General features: G+C 47.2%; 2 protein-coding genes across 6 annotated transcripts in view; one reads left to right on the top strand and one right to left on the bottom strand.

Annotated features, from left to right (window-relative positions):
* SETDB1 (SET domain bifurcated histone lysine methyltransferase 1) overlaps nucleotides 1-9234 on the top strand; it is a 51478-nt gene extending 42244 nt beyond the window's left edge. For 2 of the 4 annotated variants that reach the window (XM_037826053.1, XM_037826054.1), the window contains exons 15-22: nucleotides 4865-5034; nucleotides 5595-6223; nucleotides 6882-6910; nucleotides 7025-7157; nucleotides 7442-7607; nucleotides 7982-8193; nucleotides 8465-8553; nucleotides 8739-8856. In XM_037826053.1, coding sequence (XP_037681981.1) covers nucleotides 4865-5034; nucleotides 5595-6223; nucleotides 6882-6910; nucleotides 7025-7157; nucleotides 7442-7607; nucleotides 7982-8193; nucleotides 8465-8553; nucleotides 8739-8856 — 1546 coding nt within the window. Of the gene's footprint in view, nucleotides 1-4864; nucleotides 5035-5594; nucleotides 6224-6881; nucleotides 6911-7024; nucleotides 7158-7441; nucleotides 7608-7981; nucleotides 8194-8464; nucleotides 8554-8738 lie in introns of all 4 variants that reach the window. The other 2 variants (XM_037826052.1, XM_037826055.1) reach the window with 2 other exon arrangements.
* A 239-nt stretch (nucleotides 9235-9473) lies between these two features.
* CERS2 (ceramide synthase 2) lies at nucleotides 9474-18135 on the bottom strand. Of its 2 annotated transcripts, none has more exons than XM_037826056.1 (11): nucleotides 17993-18135; nucleotides 13152-13325; nucleotides 12603-12720; nucleotides 12296-12414; nucleotides 12023-12080; nucleotides 11865-11915; nucleotides 11544-11636; nucleotides 11222-11350; nucleotides 10916-11022; nucleotides 10647-10800; nucleotides 9474-10466 (listed from the first exon to the last, which is right to left on the bottom strand). In XM_037826056.1, the coding sequence occupies exons 2-11, from the start codon at nucleotides 13322-13324 to the stop codon at nucleotides 10326-10328; spliced, it is 1143 nt and encodes a 380-aa protein (XP_037681984.1). In that variant the 5' UTR covers nucleotide 13325; nucleotides 17993-18135; the 3' UTR covers nucleotides 9474-10325. The 2 variants fall into 2 exon arrangements, with proteins under 2 accessions (XP_037681984.1, XP_037681985.1); XM_037826057.1 differs by lacking the exon at nucleotides 17993-18135 and adding an exon at nucleotides 14027-14049.
* Nucleotides 18136-19177: the final 1042 nt, after the last annotated feature.

Raw genomic sequence — 19177 nt, 5'->3', positions numbered from 1 at the left:
CACTGAAGAAGGGATGTAAAACTAGAAGGATCACAGTGGGATTGATCAGAGAAATCTTCACAGAATAGGAGATATTTTAAGACATTTTTGATAGGTGGTCAGGGATTTACACTGGAAATAAGGTAATTTCAAAGTAAGAAAGGTGGCATGGCACCCAAGTCTTCAAAATTGTGAGTTTATCAAAAAAATGGAAACCTGATATAATTATCTGTCATAGAGGTAATTATACAAAATAAAACAAAGACCTTTTAAATGCCTGGCATTTCTCTCCAAGGGTGCACAGAAATGCCCACTATTTAGAACAGAACCTGGCTCAAGGTAGGTGCCCAGGTATTTGTTAAAGGAATAGGCTTTGGACTAGGCACTGAGGATACAAACATAAGTGAAACATAAACCCTGCCTTTGAGAAGCTTACAGTCCAAGAAGAGACATTTATACAAAGACATAAAATAAATGGTTCATGTACATAGAAATACTTACAAGATTCAGTAGAGGATGTATGACCTAACTCTGCTCATAACTGAAAACCAACAATGCTATACTCAGTAACACATTTTTTGATGTTTTGCTATTCTCTCAGGGATCTTAAATACTGGCTCTTTTACTGCGTGCCTGTTTGCAATATGTATAAAAATCACTGCGGGAAATAGGAGAAAAGAAGGAACCGTGGCTGTTTGGAGAGGAACATAATATTTTTAATGAATCCTGTTAATAGTGAGAGAGACCTGTGGTTTAGTAGAAAAGACATTAGATAAGAAGAAACTTTGGTTCTAGTCCTTAAGTGGCTTTCTGACCTTGGGCAAACCTCTTGTTTAATTGTGTTTCCTAATTAGGAAGATGGGTTAATTACTTTAATTGGTCTCAGAGTTTCCTTCTCTGGGGGCAAGATTAAATCAGTGCCTGACTATAGGAGGTAGTTATCATACATCTATTTCTATGTGAGTTCATTCTTTCAGCAAATACATATGTTCAGCACCTACTATATGCTAGGCATTATTCTAAGCATAGGAGTTTAATAGTGAATAAGATGGATGAAGTCCCTTCTTTCCTGGAGTTTCCATTCTACTGGGGGCAGGAAATAAAAGCAAAATAACAGATAGCAACAAGTGCTGTGCAGAGGGATGAAACTAGAAGATGTGATAGGGAAGGATAGCTGTATGCTTTTGATTGAGTGGCCAGGGGCGTTCTCTCTGAGGTTGAGATTTTAAGCTTGTATCTGAATGACTAGATGACGCTAACTATACAAGTTCAGTAGAAAGAGCATTCCAGATTGCAAAAACTCTAAAGCAAGAATGAGCTAGGCATATTTAAGAAAGAGAAAAAAGAAAAACAAAATAGTTGGCTAGAACATCCTGCTCAAATAGTGGAGTTGTGAGAGAGATGTTCAGAAAGGAGAGGTAGGTAGGGATCTGATTATATAAGGCTTTGTAAACCAGAATGAGAAGTTAGAATCAAGTTCAGAGTTCAATAGGAAGACAGAAAGTTAGAATCAAGTTCAGAGTTCGATAGGAAGACAGAGGATTTTAAACAGACAGATTTTTGAGATTATTCTTGCTCCTATGTAGAGACTAGGTCTTAGGGTGGCAAAAGTAGAATTAGGAAGACCAGTTAATTAGGAGATAATTACAGGAGTGTAGGTGAGAGATAATAGTGGCTAGGGCTTGAACTAGAATGGAGGTGAGAGTAGAGATGAAGAGGATGAATTTGGGATGCATTTGGAGTAGAGCTACAAAACTTGATGAATTGACTATGGAGTGGGAAAGAAAGAGGGGGTCCAGAACAATTCTTAAAGTTTTGGGCTTGAGCAACTTGTTGTAGTTGTTGGTGCTTTCACTGAGATAGAAGGGGAGTTGGAGGTTTGAGTGAAATTCAACTTCTGTTTTGGCCATGTTGAATTTGAAATACCTGTTAGGCAATCCAAGTGGAAATGTCAAAAAGACAGTGGAATTTCTGGGGGGATGACATAAAGATTTAGTAATCATTAGCACAGGAGTGGTATTTGAAGCCTGGATGAGGTTACCTAGAGAGAATATTGTAAATAGGAAAGAGAACAGAGTCTTAAGAGTAAGCTCCAAGCTCTCCAACATTTAGAGGTTGGGCAGAGGAAGTACAGTGAGGATTTGAGATTGAGAAAGACTGGCCAGCAAAAGAGGAGGACAATGGAGTGGAATATAACATGATAAATTGGTTATATATGAACAGGTTAACTAATAAACCTAGTGCTTGAGATATAAAATTAACAGAAGAAGAGAAGACCATCAATGAAATAATTCAGAAACTTTCCCAGAATTGAAAAGGCTGTTTGCAATTAAAAGGCTCAATGAAGTCCCAGCATGATGGATGAAAATAGATCCCCACCAAGACAGAGAATGCTCAGGACAAAGAGAAAATCGTAAAAGCTTCAAAAGAAGATAGACCATATAAAAAATAAAAAATTGAAATGACTTCAAAATTCTCAAAACAACACTGGAAGCTGGAACACAATTGGGAAATCTGTTCAGAATTCTAAAGGAAAATGATTTCCAATCTAGAATTCTAAACCCAGGCAAACTATCAATTAAGTGTGAGACATGCAATGCTTCAAAATTGGCATCCAAAGTTCCTCTTCTTGGGAAACTACTGGAAATGTTTACCAAATGAGGGGAAAAGCCAGGAAAGAGGAAAGCATGTGATCCAAGAAACAGAGGCCTCCAAAGGAGGAGTGAAAAGAATCCCCTGGATGATAGTGAAGTGAAGGGAGCTCCCAGGCTGACAGCTTTGCACTGTTAAAGTAGTTCAAATGACTGCAGGAGACACTTCTTCACGATGATGGGTTTGATAGAAAACCTGATGGTGTCTGTATTTTCAGAAGAGATTGAGACTACTAGAAAGGTCTGGGAATGAATTTGTGCTGAATACATAGAAAACTAAGCAAAGGAAAAGATAATTATTAATAATTTCAGTTGCATCACTACATCATTATAAACAAAAATGAGTCCTATAACAATATTTAGATTGATAGTGCTGAATGGTAGCTACATGAGTGTTTTTCATATTTTTTTTTACAAGTTTGAAATGTTTTATGAAAATGTTTTTGAATAACACTTGAATGGTTACTTAATAACCATTAATAGTTTTAATAGCTTCCCACTGCACTTGGATTTTATTTTAACTCTTAACCTTGGGTTACAAGGCACACTATTATCTGGCCCCTTGCTATCTCTGTCCCTCCAAGACTATTCCAGTCACACTGATATTCTTCAATTCCTGGATACAGCTCACCCAGTGTTTTCCAACCTACCTTTGTACATGCTGTGCCCTCTTCTTGGCAACCGTCCACTGTTCTTTGTGTAGATATCTTTGTCCTTGAGCTCTCAGCTGTAATCTCACCTCCTCATTGAGGCCTTCCCTGGTCACTCTAAAACTAGGTCATTTGCGCTCCCTATATTCTCTCATTGAGCACCATGTTTGTATCCTTCATAGCATTTATGACAACTTGTTCTTTCTTTTCCATTAGAAAGTAAGCTCCATAAGGGTGGAGACCTTGTCTTTCTTCCTGTTTTACTCACCTTTTTATCCATCAGCAGCTAACTAATCCAGTGCCTGGCACATAGTAACCACTTAAACAAATTTTGTTGAATGAATGAATGATATTCCATGTAGCTACTCTGAAGGTTTTGTGTGGTGATTGGACCTGAGTTCATATTCTGGCCCTTTAACAAAATGATCCTGTTAATACACCTATAAACAAAAGATACTAACACCTCACCCCTTTTAGAGACCTAGTAAAGTTGCTTCTTGATCTGGTGCCATCTGTTGCTGGTTACACGGTGTGTTCAGTTTGTGAAAATTCAGTGATTTGGAGACTAATGCGTGCACTTCTATTTTTATACTTAAATAATTTTTCTAAAGTTAAAAAAAAAATCACCTTTATAGGACTGTTTTGAAGGTAGGATAGAGAATATATGTAAAGCTTTTACATAATGCCAGACACAGAGTACATGTTCTTCCATCTTTAGCACACAGGATAACATCTCATTTAGCCAGAAGGCTCTGACTAATGTCATTAGCTAACAGTACTGTTACCATGCTTCCAAAAGTTAAATATCTCCCTTAAATTTATATACCAGGAAAATAAGAACATAAAATCCTAACACAGAGCAAAGCATATAGAGCAGAAATATTGCAAAAGTAGTTTTCTCAACATTCCTTTAATGTTGACACTTGTTAGATTCCTCTGATTAGCTTAGTTTATTTTAAAAATAAATTAAGTTCTTAAAACTAGATGGAATATGAGCTCCTTAAGTGCAGAGATTATGACATATTTCATTGTTGTGTTCCCAATGCCAGTCATGGCACTTATTGTTTAATAAATGTTGACTGAGTAAAAGAATGAAAATCAACTTTACTGAAGAAAAGAATCCTAGGAACATTAATTGGTACCAGCCCCTCCCATTTCTTGACTTTCTTTCAATATCTCTATTATATTATTTTCTGCTTTCTCACATTTTTTATGCATATATTTCTACAAATTGACATAGTCTATGTACTTTTTTTAATGAATCTTCTTTAAATGGATTCAGTCATCATTTTCTTAGCTTTTCTCCAGGTGTTATGCATTCTGGTATTTACTGTTATGAACTGTACTATTATAAACATCTGTGCAAATCACTTTTCCCCCTTCAAAATTATTTCCATGTGCTATATTCCCAAATGAATCAAAGGGCATAGACAGTTGAATAAATCCACTCACTTATATAATTACTTAATTTTCAATCTTTATCCATGACAAATTGTAAATGAGGATACCTTAAAAATTGTAACAGTTTTGTGGATTTATTAGACACCCTTGAGATCACGTCATTTTATTCTAACCTCCTCCTAGGGTATATGAATGTAATAAGCGCTGCAAATGTGACCCAAACATGTGCACAAACCGGTTGGTACAGCATGGACTACAGGTTCGGTTACAGCTATTCAAGACACAGAACAAGGGCTGGGGCATCCGCTGCTTGGATGACATTGCCAAAGGCTCCTTTGTCTGTATTTATGCAGGTTGGTGATGAAATGTAAGGGTTGCTTTCTGAGGTTGGGACATGGTGGGGACTTGAACCAGAAACAAATTGAACATAAGAAAGTGCTTGACATGTGAACTGGGAGTAGGAGGAGACCAGGATTTTCTTATGCAAAGACCATAATGAATGATGTGCCTGTCTGGGCGGGCCATGGAGGGACAAAAGTGCTCCATAAAGACAAGAATGAAAGGGATGAAATTGTTATAAAAATGATGATGTTTTAGAGGGGAGACATGATTGTTCAGTGTATCATTTTATCCCTCCACTCTACCCCCAGAGATCTTTTAGCTTAGCTGAGAATTTTCTTTAGGTAAACAAAGCAGAGACATGGGAATGGAAAAGGGTGATATTAAAAACTGTAGTCACTTCCCCAAACTTTCAGGCACTAAAGAAGGAGGTATCATCAAAGAGCAAAATGCAAGACAATAATGAAGGCATTTTGACTGTGTGCTGGTGGACTGGGTATTGATGGATATAACCCTTATTCCTTCTAAAAGATCCTCATAACTCTAGAAGGCCTTTAATTCTCTTCATTCCCAGGCAAAATCCTGACAGATGACTTTGCAGACAAGGAAGGCCTAGAAATGGGTGATGAGTACTTTGCAAATCTGGACCATATCGAGAGTGTGGAGAACTTCAAGGAAGGATATGAGAGTGACGCTCCATGTTCCTCTGACAGCAGTGGTGTAGACTTGAAAGACCAGGAAGATGGCAATAGTGGTACTGAGGACCCTGAAGAGTCCAATGACGATAGCTCAGATGATAACTTCTGTAAGGATGAGGACTTCAGCACCAGCTCAGTGTGGCGCAGCTATGCCACCCGGCGGCAGACCCGGGGCCAGAAGGAGAATGGATTGTGTGAGACAGCTTCCAAGGACTCCCGTCCCCCAGACCTCGGGCCGCCACATCTTCCTATCCTTCCATCAATCCCTGTAGGTGGTTGCAATCCACCTTCATCTGAAGAGACACCCAAGAACAAAGTGGCCTCATGGTTGAGCTGCAATAATGTCAGTGAAGGTGGCTTTGCAGACTCTGATAGCCGGTCATCCTTCAAGAACTGTGAAGGTGGGGATGGCCGGGCTGGGGGAGGCCAAGGGGAGGCTGAAAAGGCCTCCACCTCAGGACTGGGCATCAAAGATGAGGGGGACATCAAGCAAGCCAAGAAAGAGGTAAGCAGTGGCAGAAAACTCTGAGAGTAGTGGTTTTGTTTAAATTTGGTGCAGTCACAAACTCTCTGCAGTCTCACTGAGTCTTCACATGCAGATTATACTTGATATTTCTATGGCAAACCTGATTAAGTCCCTCCTCTAGCCAGCACATTTCTAGTGTTTGTTTAAGGAACCAAATCATTTAAAAATCATACCGCTTGGGGTTGGGGAATAAGAGAAGTACCTGATAAATTCCAAACTGAAGGATATATAAGTGATTTTTTTTAATTGTTTTTTATTATCTTCATCATTGCTTCCTTCTAGAGGAGAGAAACAAGAATTAATTCTAAATATATTTTTGATGCTATTGACACTTTCCACATTTTAGGTGGTGTACATTGTCCCTGGTCCTTGTAAGACTCTCCTTGTGGCGTTTTCCATGAGCATTATGCTCCATCATTGGGAAGGGACAGAGGTTTCTCCCATGTGTGTTTGGTTTGGTGATGAGAATATGATTGTTGCTCTGAGGTTGCAGAGTAAATTCTCCTCACACATCCCACTTTAGATGGTATATCTCTCACTGGCTAATGTTATCTTTAGAGGTCATTTGAGATAAAGTCTAATTATTGGATGTGTTACCCTTGGACCCTAAAAGCATTTAGCCCTTATTCTTTTCCAGGATCCTGATGACCGGAACAAGATGTCAGCGTGAGTGCTTTTCTTTTCAATCTGTTCCTAGATCTGATTCTCCGCTCAAGCTTAGGTATAGTGAGAAACAGCTAATGACCTGACCCCTTCTCCCATTTCTTCCTCTCCCATCAGAATTACTGAAAGCACTCGAAATTACGGTTACAATCCTTCTCCTTTGAAACCTGAAGGACTTCGCCGCCCACCTAGTAAGACTAGTATGCATCAGAGCCGACGACTCATGGCCTTGGCTCAGTCCAACCCTGATGTAAGTACCTTCTCAAGTTTACCTTAACCAGCCTTCTGTTTTACTCAGAGTCTGAGTAAAGTAGTAAAAGGACATTTTCCTCACCTCATCTCACCAAATCCTTCACCATATTACTGTGAGGTCTTCTTCTCTGCTCTTGACATTCTGCCTCATTTTCTTTCATCCAACATTTAATCTTCCTCTTGGTACAGTCTCAGCCCCCTTCTTGCCTTACTAAAAGAGCAGGGCCTTGAAGGGGCCCTCTTCATTCACTCTTCTTTCTTCTCACCTTTCTGCTTCCTCAGGATGTCCTGACACTGTCCAGCAGCACAGAAAGTGAGGGGGAAAGTGGGACCAGCCGAAAGCCCACTGCTGGTCAGACTTCAGCCACAGCGGTTGACAGTGATGATATTCAGACCATCTCCTCTGGCTCTGAAGGGGATGACTTTGAGGACAAGAAGAACATGTCTGGTAGTCTGGCAGAATTTGGGGGGAGTGGTGGGAAGAACATAGGGAAGTTGAGATAGGGCATTTTTTTAAGGGAAAGGGAAAAAATCCAGATCCAAAGAATTGAAGTATCTCTGGGAGGGCCTCCAGACTCCCAGCAGGCCTGTTAACATTGTTTGACCTGCCCCCTTCCTTTTTTCTAGTTCCCTACTCTTTTTCCCTTAGCTGATTTGTCCAGCAGATTTAGTCCTACTTGAAAGAAACTGCCATTTAGGATCTTTGCCTCAGAGTCACAGCTTATTAGTACTCCTCAGCTGCAATGGGTGGGATGAAAAGAGATGTAGAATGTCTACTCACGAGTTGGGATGGATCCTGACCCCATTCTCTTTCCTGTCCAGGTCCAACAAAGCGCCAAGTGGCAGTAAAATCAACCCGAGGCTTTGCTCTTAAATCAACCCATGGAATTGCTATTAAATCAACCAATATGGCCTCTGTAGACAAGGGGGAGAGCGCACCTGTTCGTAAGAACACACGCCAGTTCTATGATGGGGAGGAGTCTTGCTACATCATTGACGCCAAGCTTGAAGGCAACCTGGGCCGCTACCTCAATGTGAGACCCCTTCCACTCATCAGATGCTGGATTATCCCATGGTCCCCACATTTCTAGTTCTTTTAATACAACTATATAACTCCCTCCCCCCTTTTCTTGTTATAAATTCTTGCTTTCAGAGGATCTTAAAGAGAGTGCTTTCTTTCAAAACATCTCTGCTAAAATAGGGAGGTTCAGATGGCATCAATTGTTTCCCAACTTTTATTCATTCCACAAAGCCAGATTCTGTTTGTTTTTTGGTTCTTATTCCATGCTGTCCTTAAACCTACAGCACAGCTGCAGCCCCAACTTGTTTGTCCAGAATGTCTTCGTGGATACTCATGATCTCCGTTTCCCCTGGGTGGCCTTCTTTGCCAGCAAGTAAGAGGGAGTCAGAAGGGATGGCTGGGTGGGAGAAGCAGCCCAGAACAGGGAGGGGAAGGACCACTGGAATTCTGAGGGCCCCTCCTCCATCCACAATCCAATTTCACCTGCAGAATGTGTAACCCAGACACCTGGTTTACTTGCTGTCTTCCCCACACCTATATCCTTTTTTTTCTTTTCAGGAGAATCCGGGCTGGGACAGAACTTACTTGGGACTACAACTATGAGGTGGGCAGTGTGGAAGGCAAGGAGCTGCTCTGCTGCTGTGGGGCCATTGAATGCAGAGGACGACTTCTTTAGAAGGATGACCTTCCTAACCTTTAAACCCTTCCTGAGCTGTCCTTTCCTCAGGAACTCTGACCCCCAAGTCTCCAGTCTAACTATTCCCCAGCTCCTACTTGATAAAAATGGGGATTCTGGATCAGGAGATCCCTTCCATTATGGTGCTAGCTGGCAGGGTGCAGGTTAGGGGGTTCCTCTCTCCACCTCCAAAGGCACTAGGTCAGGCCCACTAACCTGGGCCTGACATTCTGTCAGTCCCGTTACTCATCCCTCCCATCCTTCTGTTTGTTCAAGTGTTCATACTTCTAACAGACTTTATTCCTAGAATGGAGCTGTTATGTACTACCCTTGGTTTGTATTGTTTCTTGAAAATCTTTTAACAAGATGATAAAATAAGATTATGATTTGATTTCTCTCCTTCACCCCACATACTCCAATTCTGGGTCTTTCATGAGATCTACTATCCCCCATCCTCCCCAGGGGGCAGCTGTCACTAATCTTGTACCTTTTCTACCTTTGCTTTTTCTTTTCTTTAACTTCACATGGTAAATATGTAACTGTGCGAAAGGCATAAGAGAGATTATCTTAGTTTAGTTTTTCATCTTCTTAATTCCTAATAGTCTCAGACACTTGTCACCATGTTTTACTTAATATATTTTAATTAAAAAAAAGAAAACCATTAACAGTATATTTTGGTCTGAAATGGTCCCTCTGCTGAAATATCAGGTGCTAGCTGTAATTCTGGCTTTAAAGCCAAAACCTCAAATGTTTAATAAATAAAAATTAAAACTAGTTGCCATTCTACTCCAAACCAGCTAGCCTAGCTGAAGGGAAGAAAGGGGTGAGGCCAGATAAAAGAGGCAGCTGGATCTTGGACCTGTGGCTACAGGAACAGCTGGCAGAAAAGTAATTAGACAAAGAACCATCTGAGCAGTCCCCAAGATAGCCCCTACTTTTTGGCAGAGGTAGGGTAAGGGTCATAAGCACCCTCCTACACTCAATCCGTTTGTCTCAGGAAGGAAAAGGTTAAAGGCAGCTCAACTTTGGTTTAAAGGTGAGCTTTGGTCCAACTTTGGCAGAATGCGGCCCACAGATGGGACAATAAGGCACGACCCTGGCTCCAGAGATCAGGGAGTCAAAGGCAAATAGGTATGGCCAAATTCTGAAGTATAAAGAATGTGAATTGTAACCCCTATCCCAGAGCTGAGGAAGGATCTCAAAAAGGAATAGAAAGGACAACTTGGAGGAGAGAGAGGAAAGTAAGACCATCCCCCTCTAACAAACAATATAACCTACCTCCCCTCTACCTGAGGAAAGAATAGGTTAAAATTTGGTTTAAAGGCAACTGGGTGACAAAGAAGCACAGAGGGAGGGTACAAAGAACTCTCCCACTTCTCCTTTCTCCCCAGAGCTTAAAGTGACCCTGTGGAAAGGGGGGTAGTTTCTTGGCTTTATGCATCAGTCTGAGGAGCAGCAGGGACAATGGTTCAGTCCTTCTTAGGATGGTTGTTATTGTGGAGGGGGTGGCCATTGGCTAGGGGCCGGCTCTTGGTCCCACCCCCAGCTGCAGCCTCTTCCCCCTCTGAGCTCTCTGTTTCTTCCCGGTCGCTGCGTTCATCTTCTACCAGCTGTGGAAAGGGATAAGAAGGGTTTCAAGATGTGCTGAAACTCCTAAGGACTCCTTCTTTCTGTGAGCCTGATCTTGGCTATCTAGGGTCCCACCATAGTTTTTTAGAGGGCTGCTGACATGGGTGGGAACTGGGGCAGTTTCTCGAGTTTAGGGTTCAAAATGGAGGCAGAGCCTTCACCTTTCCAGTTATGAACTTGTGGGCCATGCGCAAAATGAGGTAGGCCCAGAAGAAATGCAGCAGCTGTAGCACTCCCATCATGGAATTGAAGAAGTAATAGCCAAAGAAGGCAGGATAGAGCTCCAGTGGGTACACCAAGGTGCAGTGCAGGATCCTGGCAGGGAAGGGGGAGGACAGAATTGTAAATACCAGCAAGAGGCGGTTGAGAGGGACAGTAGATAAATGAGGGGGAAAAGGCCAGACTTTGTATAGCCTGTTGTCTTACTTACCAGAAGGGTAGGATGACCAGTCGAGTGATGATGAAAACGATGGCGAAGATGATGAAGATATTGTTGCAGGTGTTCTTCCATCCCGCATAGTTAAACATCTTGGCTGACTGCACAGAGAGCCCCCACCCGGCCCCAATCCATTGTCACAGGCTCCTGCCTCTCCCTCATACATTCATACGTACACCCCAGTTACCACCCACCTCCCTGGTTCCAGGAATGCTCCTACCTTCAAAGAAAAAGAAAAAAAAAGGACAGAGGGAACTGGAGAACCTGCTCTGGGTTTGAGGAAATGCCAGGAAGCCTGACCTCAAGCAGGTAGTCAGAAGAGTCATGCAGAGCCATGATGAGAGTCCCTGCCCGTATATAGTTGGCAAACCAGGAGAAGCTGATGAGGATGATGGTGGTCACATGATGGATGACCTGTTCCTTAAAATCCTGCAGAGAAGGTGCAGCCTTCAGAGAACTTTTTCCCGTTCCCCAGGCCTCACTAGTCTTTCTTGTTCTCCCTCACTTTCAGTTCTCCGTATCCCAAAGGCCCCATGGAAAGCACCCAGAAATCAGAGAGGAGACTTTTGATCCCAGGGCCTTATTCTGGTTCTTAGGCTTATGGAACACCACCTGGGCCTACCTTTCGTTTGACGTCAGAAGCAATGCTGAAGAGCAGGGACCAGTAGAAGGAAAGTTCAATCATGTAGTACCAGTACTGGGAAGGGATGATGCTCTGGGAGAGAGGATACGGTAAGGGACCCCAAGACACTGGACCCAAGGGTTTCACTTCTCCAGACCCAGCCCTTCTATCCCTTGTGGTTATGCTTAGCTCCGTGACCCAGTCCCTTCTGGTACATGTTCCAGAGATAATCTCTTCACAAGGGAGTATGTCCTAGTCCTATCCTAAACTGGTTCCCTTAATGTCTTACTGCCATATCAGGAATCATGACCCATCTCATACCTGTATGGGATACCCCTCCCAAACTTTCTTCAAATCATAAAACCAGGGTTTCTGCAGAGAGATAGTGAGAGGTTAAAAGAGGAAGGACCCAAATTCTATGGCCTCACCCCTGCTTTTCCAGAGAACCTACTCCCCACCTCCCAGCAGCCCCCACTCACATCCATAATGACAGCCATGCCCGCAATGAAAGCAATCAGGTAAAATGTGAATCTCCAGCTGGAAGAGGAAGTGGAAATGGCTAAGGGGGTGGGAGAATGGCATAGCTGTCCAGCAATCCCCAGATATCCTCTCTCGAGAGTGTTTTTAAAACGAAATTCATCCCCTCACCTCAATATAGTGTCTCTCTGCATACTGCCGTGGCCCATCCCTCCCAGCAAGACACATCAGACCTTCCTCCGCCACCCAGCTTCTCTTGTCCCAATCTCCCCAACCTGGCTTCTCGGAACTTCTTGAGGAGACTAGGCCGGTCCTGGTTGCGGCGGCGGCGGAACCAGCGCTCTATCTGGCGGCCAGAGAGCCCACTCTGCAGTGACAAAATCTCAACCTCCACCTGGGTGTGATGAAGAAGCAAGTTCAGCTTCAGAACTCAACAGCGCCTCCTGCCCTCCCAACCCTTTCTGGGTCAGCACTACTGCCTTCCCAACTCTTCACCCACCAGAGCTGGTACTCCAGCCCTCTCTCTTCACTTTCCCTCCCCAGGGAACCCAGTAACAGGTTCCATGGGTCTGCGTCTCATACCTGCTTAGGCTGCTTGCCACTGGTCAGGTAAAAGTGCTCCAGGGTGGGGTTGTGAGATGCCCGCAGCCGAGTTTTCTCCTTTACATTCAGGAGGGTGGCCAGTGGTGTAGCCACATAACTGAGGGAGGGATACAAGTGAGAAGGTGTCTGGCTCTTTTGACGCACCTCAATTTCTTGGTAGCCCTAGGCTCAGTAGGGTAAAGGACTGCAAGCTCAGGCAACTTTATTCTGGGCCTTGATTTCCCCAGTTTCCTGCCCCCTCGCCCCTCCTCGCTTCCTTGGACTGCCCACAGCTGACAAAGCTGCTTGTGTTCACTAGTAGCCAGGCAGGGTGGAGGACGGGGAGTGAGAACAAATAACCATTGAAGGAAAGGGCCTGGGGGTGCTAAGCCCTCAGGAAGACAATGGTGCCTTCAGTTGGGGGCACACAGTAGGCAGGGACTTGGGTAGTCAGAACACAAAGATGCAGGATCAATTAAACAGCAACAGACAAAACTTGAAGGCCAAAAAACTGGCTGGCAGCTGGCCGGGGTGGGTTGGTGTGCTCACAGTTCAAAGAAGTATCGAATGATGAGGAAGAGTAAGGCCATGGGCAGTGTGATGTAGAGGTCTGAGGCCTTAGCATAGACACGTCCATCCCGGTCTTCTAGATCAGCCCAGGTTAAGTTCACAGGCAGCCACAGCCGTTCCCACCAGAAATAGTCATACAAGGTCTGGAGCATCCTGAGAGAGGAGAGGAGGAAAGGTGTGGGGAAAGGGATAGATGAATGAAAGTCTTCATGGTACAGAAAAAAAGAGCAGTGGCCAGAGACTCAGAAGCCCTGGGTTCTGGTCCAGGCTTGTGACCTTGGGCAAATCACTTTCCTCGTCTATAATATGGTGGCTTTCCATTTCTAACACTTACTATTTATAGCAAGCTAAGGTTCAATGGGAGAAAGGAGAGACAAGCATCATACCTCACTCCCTAATATAATTTAAAAGCCCAGAAGTCCTGCTTCCCTGGAATTATGAACCTCACAGTCACCCAGTCATTTTGCTAACCCAACCTGGAGGACAGCAGGATTGGGCTACAGAAGCAGTAGCCTGTGATCTGACTAAAGCCAGAGGCATCCTTCCTGCCTTTTCTGCCACCATTCCCACCCACCTCCTCCAGCCAGCCCCCAAGCTAACCCATAGCTGGGAGTTCCTAGCGGGAAAGCCCAAAAAAAACAGGTATCAGTGCTGAGGCAAAGTTTCCTTCCCCTTCCCTACAACCCATCTGAGCAGCAGGTCTCTAGGGAAAATTAAGAGGCCAGGGTAAAGCAAAATTATGTCCCAAATGATGCTGAGCCCCAGGACAATCAGTGGACATCAAACTACTGCACACAAGATTGACCCCCATACCAAGCCATCCAAGCCCTAAACACAAGGCAGAAGAACCCTACCTGAAGCCTCTTTTCAGAAAGAAAGAGAAAACTAGGCTCCAGACAATCAATGGGGGACAGGGAACCAAGATAGCAGACCCAGACATGTGGTTGAGTTAGCAGCTACTTCTTATAGGGCTCATCCAGATAATGAAATTCTAGTCTGCAAAAAAAGGCCCAACACAAATACCCCTCTGCAAAGGAAAGAGCTGCTGCTTTACCCCTCCCCCCCCTTTCCTCCACTGAAAGAAAAAGGGTACAACAAGGTGGTGGTGACCACTTGAATATCCAGATGAAGGAGGCAATGGTCTATGACAGCTCATGGGATGGAGCTGCTTGAAGCTGAGAAAAGCAGTGAGATGGTCCTGAAAGTTCAGTGAAGCTGGGTCCAGCCTCCAGGCCTGGCAGTCCTAGGATTCAGCAGTAACTGCCCACAGGATGACCAGGACAGCATCTCTCAGGCTCCCCACCCCTCATTTTCCACCTAGGAGGGAGGAGAGGTGGTGGTATTCAGGCTGGCCTGGAGACCAAACACTGAGACAGAAGGAAGGTGCTCCCCTCCCACCCAGGGAGGAGAGTGGGGAGACCGTGAAATGGAGGCCCACTGGTGCTGCTGAGAGAGGCTGAACCCTCGGATCAGCAGCCATGATCCCCACCCACCACAGAAGCACTTGCGAAATCCCTCTCATCTTGTCACAGGTCAGTATTCCAGCTCAAGGACTTTACCCTCTTGATCCCCTCGGCTTCCCTCTCCTGGTCACTTGGATGAAATCAGAGGTCAGCACTGATAATAAAGGAGCTTCAGCTCCACCTTCTCCCTTCCACCTTCCCCCAGTAAAACACACACACGTGTATTCCAGGCCTGGGCATTCCGGGGCACTGCCCTTTCCCCCTCCAACTTAGCCAGAATAAATATTTAAATAGTTAAAGAGATGGGAGCTTTTTGAAGTGAACAAAATTAAATATAATCATCCACAGTGGAACTTCCCCCACACAACCACACATACACTTTTTTTCCTAAAGAAAATGTGTAGAAAAATGAATAGAGAAGGGACAAGGGTAGAAAACTGAGCAGAGAGAGAACAAGGCAGAGTGCCTAGCTATGTCAGCCCACCTCCCTCTCTTCCTTTCCACCTTTTCTGCTTAGCCTGATTGGAGGTAGGAAAATACACATGACCCAGTTACCTGACCACTGTGTTCTCTTGAAGCCCAATTGTTCCGCCAGTGAGATCTAAAGCCAAGGGGATAAGCAGGCTTAGAAGCCGGTCCTCATCCTCACTCTGGGAAGTTTCTCTAGCCAGGGGCATTTTGAGAATTAAGGATTCAGAGGGCAGGCTGGAGTGCCAGAGGGTGTGAGTGGAGACTGTCTCTTTGACTCCTGTCCCCCAGGAACATTTTATCCTGTTTCACCCCGGCAAAGGTGAGGAGCTGGGGAGGAAGGGGCTCTCTCACACCTGGGTTTCAGGCTTTCTGTGACCACAGCCCTCACTTGCTGCCCTGTCCTTCCATTAGCAGAGGAGCATTATGTCCAACTCCCCCAAAAGGAAGAAGCACCAGATTCAGCAGGGTCAGACACCTGCCTGACTCGAGAATGGGAGGAAGGAAAGACAACGGGCTCCCTGCTGGCCTGGCTTACACATTCCCAAAGAACCAAGAAGTCTGGTCCCCACGGCTGCCCTGGTAGCTTCTTGGCATCAGCACACACAGTCAAGCAAAGGATCCCATAAGCAAGAGGCTGGAGTGAGAAAAGGTGATGTGCACATAGGGTGGAAAACAATGCTTGCCCTCAGGGCACTAACTTGGTTAATCACACCTACAGACACTTCTCCACTCACAAAACTTACTCCCCACACATGCAGAGACTGGGTGCATGTGTCTCTGTTTCCCTCTGACTCTCTCTCCCTGTCTTTCCCGCATGCGCTCTCACGTGCACACACCTCAAAGACACTGTCACCACCTTCTGAGGTGCAGGCTGGAGAGTGACCAGCAGAGCAGAGATTTCATGGGCATTGGATTACGGGGAACTAAAGCAGGGCACCACCCAGTCCCAACCCTTTGCAACAACTCTGACTGACCCCCCCATCACAGACACTCATGGGTGGACAAAAAGGGGAAGTGGGCCCCCATGGGGGCTTGTGGACCCAGAGGGCTGGGAGGGCAGAAGTTTGAGGCCGACGGGATGTGCTACAGCCTTGATGTGCTACACCCCACAGGCTCTCACAGCTTCAAGGAATAACTGAGGAAAATATACAGGGGACACTGAGGGAGGAGAGAGTGACAAAGAGAGGGTCCTACATGCTCCCGATATCAGGAATCTGAGGGGTTACAAAAATGAGGTGGAAGAGGTTCTGAATAATCTTCCTTGTTGAACACTTTCTCTTTTCAAGCAGCAACAGCAACAAGGCATGAACTTGAAAGGCACGAACAATGGATGGAGCCAAGAAGAAGTGTGTCATTGCTCCAGGCTGCAGTCTAGGCCCAAAAATTTAGGTTGGATTGTGGGAAAGATGGGGGGTGGGAGGTAGCAATTAGAACAGAGATCCTTGGGCCTCATATGGCCTGTGGCTTGTCTGGGCTGCTTCACCAGAGGCCCAACACACCCACACACAGCAGCCCCCACCCCCTGAGACTGCAGCCCCCAGGAGCAGAGAGAGGCTGGCAGGCTACAGAGGCAGCTGGGGGACAGTGCCCATGAGCAGAGTAAAGGATCAGCCAGCCTGCTGCAGTGACAGGGGAAACAAGACCCCCTCCCTTCCAGGGGAAAGCTGGCCAGAGGCACCAATGAACTTTACAAGGAACTGTCTCCCGCTGCAGCAGCAAGTCTGTGCAGGTCACTCCACAGTCAGGGCCAGGCCCTGAGGGACAGGGCTCATGACAAGTCTTTACCCTTAGAAGCCCCATCATAAGTGCAGACAGCAATTCACATTCAGACCCAGTCTCCCAGACTGATTTGGGACAACCTCTCCATCCCCTCCCCACTACTCCCCACTCCTAACACAGAAGTGAGGGTGACTGCCTGCTGGAGGCTTTCCCTGATTCAATTTTCTGGGAAGAGGGGCTCACTCCAAACCTCAAGGTCCTCAGAATTCTCTGTCCCCTGGACCTGACAACCTCAGACCGAGACCAGGTTTTGATACCAGGGGCCTGGCTTGCCAAGAAAGAGACACCTCCAAGCCCAGGTCAAAGATTAGTGCCACACACCTGCAATTAAACCACTTGCCAAAGGGCCTCCGAGCCAGTAATTAGCAAGCTGGGCCCTGAAAACCAGTTTCACCAACAGCTGCACCCACTCCACCCTTGCTGCACACACCCCATAACGGTATAGGAGCCTTAGCCCTGGGGGCCCGGGGCAGAGACTCAGAGTCACTCCTTCCTGTTTCCCGTTAAGCACATGGACGCTCTGGCCTCCCTCCCGGGGTGGGCATAGTGGGAGACGGTCAGAAGCAGCAGCAAGAACCCCTCTCTCCTCCCACTCTAACCACGGGACCCGTCCAGGGCAGGGGCAGCGCCGCGGGCCCACAGCCAGGCTGGGGGCTCTCGCGCGGATTCTCCAACAAAGGGGCGCCTGGGCCTGGAGCAGCTCCGCGCGCCCACCTCCCAGCCCTTACCTGTTGCCCAGGAAGACTGCTCCGTGCTCAGGGCGGCGCGCCTGAGAACGCCGAGGCGCCAGGCCAGCCTGCCCTCGGGCGGCGCAGGGGGCCGGCCGCGCCCGCGAGGCGCTCCCGCCCGCCCTCCCTCAGGCCCTGCCGCCATGAGCGGGCCGGGCAGAGGCCCCCTTGCAGCAGCTGTCGCCCCTGCCCGGCTGCCCTCGGGTCCACGCTTGGGTCCCGTTCGTCTCCTCGTCCCTGGTTCTCCTTCCCAGCTAAGCCTCTCTCCGTGGAGCCGCGTCGGAACGGCCTCGGGTTCTTCCAACTTTTCCGCGACCCCTCCCCGCGCCCACCCCCCGCGCGCACTGCTCTGGGCGCCCGGGCGGGGGTCCCGACTCACTTGGCGGCGGCGTGGAGCTGGCGGGGCCGGGAGCCGAGCTCCGTCTCTCCTCTTGTCCGGGCTCCGGGCCCCCCCCGCCCCCGCCTCGGACTGGCTCCGCTGGCTCCTCTCCTCCCCCTTCCGCTCGCCCGCCTACCGGCTCCCTCCTCCTTCCTCCTCCCGCCGCCCGCCGAGCCCAGTCGAGCTAAGTCCGAGCTCAGTCCGGGGTATAAAGGCCGCGAGCGACACACAACCCGGGAGACTGGGCGTGGGCCTGCGGCCCGGGGCGGGGACGCGAGAGGAGGGCGGGCGGCGGGGCCAGGGCCTCTGCGCGAGGGCGGCCGCGCCCCAGGCCCCGCTCGCGGCTGTCGCCCCCTTCCCTGCCCTGGGCGGGCGGCTGAAGCCCCGCGGTCCGGAGCCCCCGGAGCGCCTGGCCCTTGCCCGCTCCGAACACAACACCCAGGGGAGAAGTCCCCTGATGAGGGAAGGCGGTGTGAGGGCTCTACCAGCCACTCTGGTCTCTCCATTAGGGGTGAGATGTAACCCGCGGAAATCCTGGCACAGACCCACGAGATATCCTTACCCCACCCCGCCCAACCCAAACTGCGGTCGGCGACCGCGGCCCCCGGTTCCTTCTGCCGGGTTCCTCGCCACACTGCACCTCCGGGTCCCTTTCGGCGGCTGCGGGAGGAGGGCAGCCGGGGCTCCAGCCCAAGCTCTGCGCGTGGAGGCCGAGCGCACCCTCAGAGCTATGGAGGCTGAGGGCCCTTCTGATTCAACTCCCTTTCTCTGCCCAGAGCCTGCGACCCCTAGGAAGCGCCCCCACCCCCGCCATAAAACTTACAGCTACCCAGGTACTGTAGATAGAACCTACCGCACTGGCAAAGAAGAGTACGTTACTTGCACAAACACCGCTGTAGCAGTCTGACGAAGAACCAAACCCCAATTTTTGTATTGTAAATGTATTTGTTTTCAATCTGCACCACGTTTATCCGTGTTCGTTTCATATTAAAAAGTGTTTCTCCTTAAATAGTCTGGTAAAATTGATGTTTCAGGAGAGATGTAACCTGTTTATCCAAAAAAAACTGGCCTTGACCCCTAGCAGGGACAGAGGAGGCTAAGATATGTTTGAGCCTTTGTTTGGACAGAGAGCCACAGCTTACTCCTAATGTAGAGGTATGTTTTTCTTTTCTACCTTGATGAAAT

Source organism: Choloepus didactylus, chromosome 2, assembly GCF_015220235.1.
Source record: "Choloepus didactylus isolate mChoDid1 chromosome 2, mChoDid1.pri, whole genome shotgun sequence".
NCBI lineage: Eukaryota > Metazoa > Chordata > Mammalia > Pilosa > Megalonychidae > Choloepus > Choloepus didactylus.
Note: the sequence above shows the minus strand (reverse complement) of the source record. Positions and strands in the feature narration are given on the sequence as shown.

Bases quoted from the DNA above. Each gene is read 5' to 3' on its own strand.
- CERS2 (XM_037826056.1), bottom strand. From the start codon at position 13,324: ATGCTCCAGACCTTGTATGACTATTTCTGGTGGGAACGGCTGTGGCTG. The intron at 12,721-13,151 runs GTGAGCACACCA...TCCCTCCCTCAG, and splicing joins ATTCGATACTTCTTTGAACT to TTATGTGGCTACACCACTGG. The intron at 12,415-12,602 runs GTATGAGACGCA...CATCACACCCAG, and splicing joins GTGGCAAGCAGCCTAAGCAG to GTGGAGGTTGAGATTTTGTC.